At 39.8% G+C, this 12,208-nt stretch overlaps 1 protein-coding gene across 1 annotated transcript in view; it reads left to right on the forward strand.

Moving 5' to 3' along the window:
* Window positions 1–3,356: 3,356 nt before the first annotated feature.
* ARHGAP6 (Rho GTPase activating protein 6) overlaps window positions 3,357–12,208 on the forward strand; it is a gene marked incomplete at its 5' end in the record, with an annotated part of 31,936 nt that continues 23,084 nt past the window's right edge. The window contains 3 exons of the mRNA XM_009705559.1: window positions 3,357–3,613; window positions 8,473–8,668; window positions 11,852–11,907. Coding sequence (XP_009703861.1) covers window positions 3,357–3,613; window positions 8,473–8,668; window positions 11,852–11,907 — 509 coding nt within the window. The remainder of the gene's footprint in view (window positions 3,614–8,472; window positions 8,669–11,851; window positions 11,908–12,208) is intronic.

Raw genomic sequence — 12,208 nt, forward strand, 5'->3', positions numbered from 1 at the left:
GCAAAGGATTTCTGATTACTGAAACTCTTATTTGATCTGGCTGTGAGTTTTTCTGTCACGTGCTGCTTTTTGTTAGAAAATGCTGATTTACCACCACAGAAAGATTTTTTTTTTTTTTGAACATACCAGTTTTGATCAAAATTTTGTTAAGAAATTTGCCTCAGCTGCAAGATAGACTTTCTGATAAGGGAAATTATGCACTTCTCCACAATAGCAAATTGTCTCCTTTGCCAGCAAACACTAAAACCCAGAATGGATCAAAAGTCAAGTCCTTACATTGTGCTGGCTAAAGGTCTAAGTCTGTGTCTCCAATTGCCCAACCCACCAGGTTGTTTCACATTTTTACATGGTGCTTTCTGCAATGTTTCTTTTTAAGATGCCCTCTCTCCTAATTCAATAAGTGATCAAATTTTTGTTGGGTTTACAAAGAGTTACTAATTCAGTAGCTTTGGCGCTCACTTAGTATATATACAGCAGACCAAAGGTTGAGGCCCTGCTCTGAGGAACCTTTCTTCATACAAATGAAACATCTCCAATGGTGGGGATCCCCAGCCTGCAGCAGTAAGTAGGCAGTTGGTACTTTTACCTTCATTGTGAGACCACAGCCTCAAACCTACATATCTTGTGTTTGAGTCACTGCCTTTTCTCCCCCATCAATGAGTTGCTAAATACTTTGCATGACTACAACTCTTCCTTTTTTTTTTTTTTTTTAAATGAATCTGAAATGTCGAAAGGGCTAGCATTCACTCTAATGGGTGTGACATTACCTGGCCAGCAAGGAAATTGTTGGGATTGAATAATTCTGAAGACTGGTGGGCAAGACATGCTCCCCACCATCACCCACCACAACACACACACTGGTTTTGGTGGGAACTTGAGGCTGTAGCCAGTCTGTGGAGGGTGCAACCAATTCTCTTAATTTCAACAACCAAGCAAAAAGTTACTAGTTTTGCCAATTCTTTAACGTAATTACCGCTGCCAGCCAGCATCACTTCCATCTGTATTTAGTCTGAAAATCAGCCAGTTGGTTTTTGTCCAGTTTCCCATCTCTGCCAGACATTGAGAAATCGGGGAAGCGGTTCATGTCCTCTGAGAAGGAGGCCTACAGCGAAGCAGCCTAGAGTAGAGGCTCAGTGTCTTTTCACTGCTCCACAGGCACGTTTGAGCAAGGACAATTAAAAACCTGACATACCACACTTGAGAGTTTTCAAGGAGGAGCAACACCTACCTCAAAATACCAGCCTTTACATAATGAAGTCAGGGAGAGGGTCGTTTTAATGAAATTCTTTTAATGAAGCAGTGCTGAGATCTCATCTCCTGCTGATCTTGTCCCAGTTGATCCTAGTGCTGTAGGATCAATAGTGTCAGCATGCTGTTAGGCATCACTGGGCCACATACTGCTGTCCTATCCCGATTTGAAGCACGACTGGCTGTGAGCCAAAACCAGAGAAATACTTCATGTTCAGGATTTCATTTGGCTTGGTGGCTTTTCTCAGGAAATGTTGCGGAAGGACAGATAAATAGGGGTGCTGGAGGTATAACAAAGTACCTGGTTAGACGGCCAAAGGAGGAGATATGTTGCATGTGTGTGTTTCAAGTTTGTGGTCTTAGATGTTCATAGGGAAGATAATTCAGAAGAGTAAAAAAAATTTATACTAATACCGTCATTATTTTATAGGCACGCTGCTGGGTGCCGGAGGGACGGGTCTAACTCTGGACTCCTGGAACTGGCAATCCCCACATTGCTTGATACCCATGTGATGATATTCTTTCTTGTCCTAAATTAAATGCAGATGGTTTTAGATGTCATTCTACTCACAGGTCACCTCGAGACTTGCTTGATATGTGAGGCTCTGCTTCCTGATTTAGTTTTGTCTGGCCACCAAAGTTAGTTCATGTCTTAACATTTCGTACTTCTAAAGAGCAATAATGTTTCTCACCAAATCAGAACAACGGGCTCTTGTCTCTTTAGCAAGATAGGCTAGTTCTGTACTCATTCAAGATTCATAAAATACACTCTTCTTTTCAATGCCTTACTTTTAAGATTAATGATAATGCAAGCCTAGATAAAATTTGGAAGTGTCATCAAAGACATAGTCAGACTTTAAGTCCCAGGAGGAACTTTGGCCTTTTATCGTTTAGGCGATTGTGGCCAAAGGGAAGGATAGTATATAAGGATTTTTTTGTTTGCCTTTTTTTTTTTTGGTTCCTTTTTTCATGCTTTAAAAGAAAATGTTGCTTTTGATCTCTGGTACTTTATTTATTCCTGATACAGGCAGGTCTGAAGCTGGAACCTAGTAGAAGTTGCACCCATTTTCGCCAGGATGAATAGAGTCAATAGCTATTTTTTTGTTCCGTTTGAGCACAAAACAGTTCTAGTTGGCAGTCTGGCCCAGTGGTTTTGATTCTACTAATCTCAGATAAGTCTGGATTTGGAACTTAATGATGAGAATTTCAGTGTTAGTTGTTGTTGGCTGATTCACTGCAGAGCATTTGTCTGTTTTGTAAAATATTTGAGCATTTTACTTTGAGACCTGACGTATATGCTGGTTTTGTACCTTACAGTTATATTCATGTGGGATGGGATTATGTTGGTTTTGTTAATTGAGAGAAACCTATATTCTCCTATATTTCTGTATGTCCATGTATATTTTGTACTGTTACAAAGGACCCTTATACTGATGTACCACTATTAAACTAGTTTAATCTTACCAGTATGTTAAAGCAGTATATTCTTGTCTATATTTAAAACCATATCCTTGAAGGCTTAGTCTGAATAGTGGAAACCCTTGCAAGCTCCGTATACAGGTAGGTCCATACTCTCCTGCCCTGTAATGAGCCCCATGCACATGCCTGTACCCCTCGACTCTGGTACCCCTTGACTCTTTGTGAGAAAGAAATCTGGTGAAGGGGTCTGAAACATGAGAGAGCTGTGGCACAGTCCAGCTAGGCTCCCCAGTCTCAGGATTAGGTTATTGGAGCCTCTGATGGCCCTCTGCACCATTGAGATGTAGCCAAAGGTGTCTGACTCCCAGTTGCTTTCAGTGGAAGTCAAGATCTTAATTAGATCTGCTCCCAAATGATTTTTCCAAGATTCTGTGTGGTATATCTTGCACGATCCAACTGGAAACAGGATTCAGATACCGTGGGCTACAATTACCTGGCCCCTCTCCACTATTATTTTATTGTTTGGATGTTGTTATTGTTGTTATGCAGTCCACTACCTCATTGGAATTATTATATATTTAAAGGGACTTCAGATTGTTTTTCTTTTTAACAGCTTAATACTTCGTTCTTTTTGTACTAAGTAAATATCAGATGTTCCGTAAATATAAATTATTTTGTTGTTGTTGCAGAATTTATTCCCCAGGCTTTTGGAATGCCCTTGTCCCAAGTCATTGCTAATGACCGGGCCTACAAGCTCAAGCAAGACTCTCAGAGAGAAGAGCAAAAAGATGTTTCAGATTTTGTGGCCTTTCTCTTGCCGTTTGGAACTAAAAGGCAGAACAAGGAACTTTCAAGCAGTAACTCATCTCTTAGTTCAACCTCTGAAACACCAAACGAATCCACTTCTCCTAACACACCCGAGCCAGCGCCACGAGCAAGGAGACGCGTAAGTAGACCCATCCCAATGTGGTGCACGCCCGTAGGTCCAGAGGGTCTAGATGGAGCAGGAAAAATCCCTGTTGTGTCTCTGGATTGCAGAATATTTCCTCTGTTGTGTTCAAACAGTGATTATTTTTCAGGTGGAAGCCAGGCTGGTCAGTACCAGAAAATTCTGACTGTGGGGGGAATCTTTCTCTGGTGCTGGTGGGAAAAGATCATATGGGCTGTGCAAGTCTGTTACAGATCGCAAAGTGGCAGAGAGATTATTTAGAAGTCTTCCTGTTCACTTCCTTTATTTACCTCCGTCTGTCTAGGTCTTTTAGATTTAACAAATTCCATCCGTCTTCAACTGAATTTTTTCAGCTGGGGAAGACTGAACCTATGTGATTGTTATTTATATGTATGCTTCTGTTAATCTAACTCCACAAACTTGGAAATAAATCTAACTATTAATGCCTATCCTAATATTAATAAAAATCCCCATGGTCTAATTCTGATCGTGTCCTTGATGGGAAGTAAGAAGTTGTCAGAGTAAATTTGTACCGGGGTCTTTGAAGGACATTCTGCATACAGGCTGTGAAGATGTCTTTAGCAGCAGAACACAGTGCGGTGGTTTGGGTTCAATGTTAATCCTGCAGGGAAGATAGGTGCCTGGTAGACCTTTTGTTTGCAGGGTTCTGTTCCTTGTAAGTAAATCTTATGCTCTGAGCTTTCTGGTTTTCCAGTACTGCAGCTAGTAACAGTAGTAGTGGGGTTTGTGGGGTTTTTTTTCTGTTACCGTGGGATAGAAGTTCTAGAATTACTGCTTTTTCATTTTGTTTGCAATGGAGTGAGAAAAACTGCATAATAAAATACTTCCAATAAAAACCCCTGTTAAGTAATCTGAGAAAGAATTTGGGGTACAGGAACAGACCCTGGCAAAGAAAGTATTTTCTTAGGATCCTCACCCTCTTTCATCCTTGGATAAAACCTGCTTCAGAAAAATGTTTTGTAGGGCTATTCAAGGCAGGGTGTTAAGAGGGGTAGAACTGGAGTTAACTGCAAATTAAGAGAAGGCTGAAGAGCCCAGTGACCTGCCTTCTTTCCCTCTAGCTGTCAGCTGAAGCTTGAAGTGTCTACATTCTGTCTGCAAATAGCTGAGGGCATGATATTTGAAGATGTTTGTATTCTTATATACACATAATGCACGTCTGTAGGCCTGCCCGGACCGTATGAGCAGGCAGTTGTGTTCACACAAAAGTGCCAAGTACACTTGAATATAAGTGCGAAGGGAAACCCGCCAACTTCTTTCAGAATTTGGCATAGGCAGTGATAAAAAATAGAAATTCACTGTATACACCCATTGGCTTCAGAACCTGTTTTCATATGAGGGAAAGATAATTCACGTGTGCAGATACGGGTCGTCTGCTGTTCTTTTCACCAAGTGTGATAAGATCTCTGACATGCGGTGTACCAGCCAGCAAGCAGAAGGAACCTGGATCCTTTGTTACATCCAAGGGATGGAGCTCCATCAGGACCAAGTTCCTACGAGCCTGTTGAGGGTTTTGCTTGTTTGTTTTTTTTTTTTTTTAATACCAGGTTTGCAACTTTTAGGGTGTTGAATTTGAGCCTTTAGTCCATAGTCGTGAGGATGCAGTAGCACATGGTTCACTTATAGAGAAGTAAGAGTAGACAATGGTGGGCAGTGTCATGTGGAGGGATTTGACATTTTCTCTCGGGAATGAACCTCAGTTATTCACGAGTTGTCAATTATTTAGCATTAATATTAATTCATGTCCCCTGTCTTGCCTGTCTTTGGTCTTTCTACTTCTGCTTATCAGTGTACTTACTCTACTCCCCTGAGGTTTTGTAGGGGATGGTAAGAAAGCCCGCACTTATCTTTTATCTCTTGGGCAGTGTTGCACTGTTTATTTTCAACTATATCAAGGCAAATGCTTAAAAAAACCTGTAAAAAATAGTTCATTAGTTCATGCAACTGATACAACCAGTTTCTCACACAAATGCTGCAGACACCTGGAGTGCGGTCCTCTTAAACTTAAATTTGAAGGGATTGTTATTCGCTTCTTTGCAACTGTGTCATTCACTTTTGTGTATTCCATTGAGTCTTCAAACACTGAGCTGAGACTTTCAGTAAGGGATATAAGGTAGTGCTGGCTGCTGAGCTGATGGTATGAGTGCTGGGGTTCTCTCTCCTCCAAGAGCTAGACAGAGATCACTGTTGCTGCATTTTCTGTGTAGGATTTTTGACCAGCAGTTGGAAGTTGAGACCCTGGTCATCCAGCAAGGCACTTTCTGTGTGCTTATTATAGAGAATATTCTGACTCACTGTTAATATATTAGTTATATGTGTTATACAGCCAAAATTTATTCAAGTATCAGGAGCTCAGTCAATACGTTTTTACTGCTCAAATAGCATAATGTATGGACTGAAAATGGATCTGCCGTGGATAGTAGTTGATCCCATGCATACTCTGTAACATTGCTCATCTTTTTTAAAGAGAAAAACCTTCTAGAACCCTTAAAAAGTAAAGAAAAGCTTCATCTGACCGTCATTCCCCACCTGTCCCCCTGACTTTCATTTTCTTTTTGCTCTTTGCATCTCCTCTTTAATCTCCACTTTCCCTCATGTTTCTGTGTTGCTTAGCTTAAGACTTGCCCAGTTTGTTTAGATTTTGTTGGAGGCAGGACTGGTGTCCATTATGTGCAAAGGTAATGCCTAGTAGATGGAACTTGATTTTTCTTTGATTGCTGGGCATTGCAGTCCAAGTAGACTGTGTCTGCATTACTAGTCCTGGAGTAGCGGGCAGCAACGTGCATGATCTCCTGCATCGTTCCTCAGCAGTCGTATAGGTCTGGCTGAGCCCAGACTAGTAGGCCTGGCTGAGTTTGAGCTGGATCTGTGGAGCATGTTGGTAGTATTTTCCTGTACACTTTGAAATTTAAAATCAGAGCTGGCCTGGACTTGGTATTGCCAAGCAGTGCTGTACTTCAACCACTGCACTGAAGGTCACTCTTCCTAAAGCCAGCTCAGTGCCCCAGTTAATCCCCAACTTTGATAAAATGCCCAAGGATAATGGCAAACTGACTGTATTTATGTCTATTTTAGGCATCTGAATCCGACTTAAGTGACTTTGTGATAATAATGATTCACGAGGTGAGGATGCTCTGCAGACCAGTAAAGGCCAGGCTATAAAGGAGGGCACCTGTCGTACAGGCACAGCCTGGGAGCTGCAGCGATGAGGATGGTAGTAGGATTTTCAGTGTCAGTTGACTAATTTTGATGCCTGAAACCCCAAACTCTTAAAAACAATATAGAAAAAAATGCTTCAGTTGGAATTTTACACACGTGGATCATAGCCAGAGGTTCTTGTTTGGTTTGGGGTTTTGGTTTTGTTTCCTTTTGGCAGGAAATGGTAAAGGGAATCAAGCAAAGGTACTTCTCAGAGGCATCAGAAATCAAGGTCGAAATTGCATTCTAAAGGGTGTACTAATTGTTTAGAGATGTGGGTCCAAAAAAATTCTAAAAACTACACTGTCTTTTATTTATAAGTCTTCCATGAGTTACAAGAAACAGAACTGTACCTGATCAGTTAGATGCTTTTTTAAAAAAAGATATTATGAAGATTTTTAAATTCATTTGAAATCTCAGTGGACTTTGTATGAGTTGCCTGTGAGTTGGAAATCTTTGTAAAGTTCCGTTGTCTAGGCTGATGGAAGAAAATACTTCTAGAGCTTGGAATTCCCCAGCGGTTGTACAGTTCTCATTTAATAGATGTAGAGATCTATTACCAGAAGTCTATGAAGTCTATGAAATACTTGCCAGCTGAACAGTGTGCTTTTAAGAAATTAGAGTTGTCAACCAAGTTTTGAATGGGAATTTACATTTTCTTCATTATATTTTAGGATGACATGCTGGATCTCTTTATGTTATGGTAAAATGTATCCATAGTTTCAGAAAGAAAATAAGTTACAATAGATATTTTTAATGAGAATTAAAACCAAAATTTTTCTTTTTGTTTTATTATTATTTATAAGCCTAGATGTACTCTAAAATGTTTTTGCCTGGTAAGTTTAATAACAGTTGAGGGCAATGGTAGTTTTGAAGTGAAGGTAGTCTTGTGGTTTGAAAAAAATAGTCTTATTTTTTGAGTGTGAACATTGAAACATACCGTAAACCTCCTGCTGCTTGTGCTGCTTTATCCTTTACAGGCTGCTTGAACTTCGGTGTCTTGCTATAATTCAAATGTAGTTTTCAAAGCTTTCATTGGAATTTTAATGATTTAAAAATATTAAGATACATGAAGTAGAATTATCTAAAAAATATTACCCCTCTACCTCTCTGGTGGGTCCTTGTTCTCTGATAACATGGGATTATTTCAGTCTATCCAGTATTCGTGTTATTAGTTAACTGTATGTGATGTATGGTTGTAAATCTATTTGCATAATTTTCACTGATACAATGGCCCAAGTACGGAATCAGGTTTAAAAATGTGTACATACCTCCATGTACATAAATATTGTACTGCTGAGGTGCACAAACAGACCATGATTCATCCTTGTGCTGCAGTATGTGCAGGCTTACAGCAATAAAAAGGTGTACTGAGTGAGTGGAAAGCATTTAATTTTTTTCAATATCTAATTTGTATTCCCCGTAGTATGTTAATAATAGCATTGGTACCATTGTGATTTTCCCATCCATTACACTGATATTATAACTTCATTAATTTACAAACCCTGTGTAGCAAATTGGTTTTTTTATATTGGTTTGTTTAAAATGCAGGTAGGCGAAAGTCTTTGTTAGATAAAGTCCCGTGGGATTTAGATTTCTCCAGCCATACTGATTGTTCATATGTGTGTGTTTTACAGGGCGCGATGTCTGTGGACTCTATTACGGATCTTGATGACAATCAGTCACGATTGTTAGAGGCTCTCCAGCTCTCTCTGCCAGCAGAAGCCCAGAGCAAGAAAGAAAAGGCAAGAGATAAGAAACTAAGCCTGAACCCTATTTACAGGCAGGTTCCCCGGCTTGTAGATAGTTGCTGCCAGCACTTGGAAAAGCATGGTAAGAATATTTCGTTTTCCCAGGAGGGGCAGATATATTTTTACTGTAATATAAATAAATGCGTATTTTGAGAAGCAAGCATATGCTTCCAATTGCAAGGACATCTTTGAAAGTCAGACACTTTCCCTCCTATTTTGCCTCTTGCTAAAGATAATGTCTCAAAAATAATTACTTAGATGGTATCTTCACAAACCAAGGATCTGTGCTGCAAGCTTGCAAACTGGCCCATACGGCACAGCAGAAGAGACATTTCATGGAGGTCGTTCATCTTGTACTGGACTGCTCAGCTCTGCAGGAACGGATCTTCACACTCCACGGGTTTACCCATACCTTGAGAATGAAAGTCTGAAATACGCCAGTCAGCCTGGTGTCATTCTTCACAGCCAGTGGATCTCAAGGTGTAAAAGCTAAATTAATTGTTTATACTACAGTACAAGACTTAACTGGAAACAGCATTTGAAGATAGAGGCTCAGAGAAAAAAAAAATCCCATGCTAAATTATATTAAGCTCCGAGAAGCTTTTTCCTGTTCACTACAAGGCTTGCAGGCTGGCTACTCAGTTTGTCCCTGGCTTGAGTCCTCCTGACCAGCCTCAGGCTCAGGCCTGCTCTCTCCAAAGGGAATTACAAACTCCTGCCAGTATTCTCCTCATGTCTTCATGATCCTCGAGACACAAACCTCCCACCAGCTTTACGTAACACAGAAACAATAGTTAATCAAGGTATCTGTTCAACATCTCTCCCAATGTATCAGTTGTCTTGTAAAGGTTTTTAATGAGAATTGAAATAATTTGGCCACAGCAAGATTATCACATGGCCAGATAATAAATAAACCATTAAGTAATCGTGATTGCAACACCAAATTATGCATTTCATGCGTAATTTGACCAGAAAGAAAGAATTTACTGACTCTGAATGAAAGACTTTTGTAGATGAGGGACTGCAATTTAAACAACAATTATAAGCTTTTGCAGTATAGAATTGAAAACCATGTTGCTTACAAATACATAGAGAAAAAAACTGAGAGTCATTGCTAGCCTTTACAGAAATTAGATACCATGGCTGACAAATAAGTGTGGGGATGATTACATTTGAGATTAATGACTTCTGTCCCTTTAAGCAAGGGTAGCTGAGTTTGGAGAACATAAAAGTGTCTGAGTCAACCAAAAAAGCCATCCAGCTGAGTATCCTCGGGATACTGTGGTTTTATGTCACTTGATCATCTGTGATAAATTTTTTAATCCACTTAACCTACCAGCATAACAAAGATTCTTTTTTGATACAGTATTCCTGACTAAAATATTTACTTTACATTAAAGTTCCCTTTTAAAGAAAATTTATGATGGATTTTTGTGCATTTTCTAGGAGTGCACTGTAGTACCCCACAACACAATAATCTGAGATAATTTGGGGGAAATAGTGATGTTCCTCAATTTTCAATTTAATCCGCCATCCACAAAACAGTCATCAGGATTGGTTGACTTAGAGAAAATTAAAAATTGCAGAAGATGGACACTACTGTTTGCTCATTGGCTTTAGGCATTGTAGAGGACTTTCTATTCTCGCAACAATCCTATAGCAACATCATTCCAGGCTATATGATGGACCGGCCTTCGGATTCTGAAAATACTTGCCTGTATGCCTGAGTCCTTTAGGCAAATTTTTCAGCAGCAAATCACCTAGAGATTTCTGACCAATGCTTTAAATGATCATTTTGAACATTATATGACAAAAAATGATTATGTTTTTAGCCATAACCCCCCTGGCCTTTCTTACCTTCGCTGTTTTCCCTGGGATCATGTCCCAGAGTTGTAAAGGCTTGACTTCCTGCAGACCTGCAGTGTAAAATAGATACTGTATTGTATATTTGTGCAGGGACTGGTAACCAGCCTCCAGTTTTTGCCCAATATGAGTATCTTCTTCTCAGATGATCCCTGCCAATGTTCCTGGCTTTACTAAATGTTATTCCATCAATGTAATTTTCTGTTAAGCAAAGATAGAAGAATATTTGAAGAGAGGTGTCATGTTGAGACTAAAAACTGAAAGGCAGAATCCTGTCTGAATTTCTCTGATGAAAATCTGCAACTCCAAACACCACTGTGAAGCTACTCATCTCCAGCAAGCGTCGCCTCATGGCTATCAAAAGGCATTTGTTTTGCAAGGTTATTTTACACCTCCTGTATGTCAGTAAAGAAAATTAATGTTGCAGAGTAGTCTTTGTTAGACCATAAACATTTCAAAGCTTATGGATAATTTAATCCCTTTTTGCAAAAAATGTCTGTGTAAAGTGATATTATGCACACAGTTGCTTAAGTCTCTAAGATTACCACTCACATTCTCACTGCTAAAGACCATGTCACCTCTAAGGTGATGTTTACCCTCAAATTTTTCAGTTTCTGTTACTCAGCAAAGTATGTCCATTCAACAACCACATTACTGTTTGATATTCTGGTAGTATCTACAGGGCTAGAAGAAAGTTTGAACTGATTTCTTACAAAATAGCAGGCAACACCCATTTCCAAATCACCATAAGTCTAAATGACACAAGAGGCATATCTTCTGTAGTTTGCCAGAAGTACAACAGTACTTCTTTATAGCTTTCCCTCTATATAATAGCTCTTCCTACCCTACAAACTGCACACAACTCCCAGGTAGAGTTCTTCCCTCTTGTAATCTGCCTCAGTGCCCTACTTATATCCCTTTGAAGGAAGCTCTTAGCTTTATCTTGACAGGCAGTATAGAGCCAGCGGGTAACCCCAAACACCTGACTCCTTCCTCTATCTAAAGACACAGCTCAGTGCCCAACTATTTAGTTATTGCCTGTTTCCTTTGATGTCAGTCTTGGAAATGCCACCTCCGAACACTGAGCAGTGCCTCACTCTCTCCATACCTCTGTCTGTCATGAAGTAGCAGTGGCAGTACCAAAATGACATCACAAGAAATGTCACGGAGGTGCCATTTTGCAGGTTAGGTGATGTGAGGTCCTTAAAAACAGCAGTGGATGGCTTCTTATTCCAAGACAACTGAGTTTTGCCTCAGCATGGTAAGTACAAGTTTGCAGAGAAACGCATTGTGGGTTTTTTATTATTTTAAGTACACATATAGCCCGGATTGCTTTGGTTCAATGCAATTTTCAGCAGAAAATTAAACAATAAAACAGTTGTCTGATGTGCTGTACTTGCAGGTCTCCAGACAGTAGGAATATTCAGAGTTGGAAGCTCAAAAAAGAGAGTAAGACAGGTGAGTGGATATGGCTACACTTTTCCCTCATCAGCTATGATACAAACAAACCTGATTCCTTTTTGTTAAGTGATTTCTTCCCCATCCATCACCTGGTGAAATTCAGGCTTTCTGGGTCAGTGACTTTATTGGTTTTTTGGTGGCTCATAACAGGCCATTTCCAGTCATCTTTTACATCTGGTGAAATCCTTGTCAAGTTCTCAGCAGGTTAACAGTCTGTATGTTTTGCTCTGCAGAAGTAGCACAGGGTTAGAGATCCAAATAGACTACAGTGATGAAATTTTCCAAAGGTTACACTGTA

This window comes from Cariama cristata, unplaced genomic scaffold (genome assembly GCF_000690535.1).
Source record: "Cariama cristata isolate BGI_N322 unplaced genomic scaffold, ASM69053v1 scaffold4178, whole genome shotgun sequence".
Taxonomy (NCBI): Eukaryota; Metazoa; Chordata; class Aves; order Cariamiformes; family Cariamidae; genus Cariama; species Cariama cristata.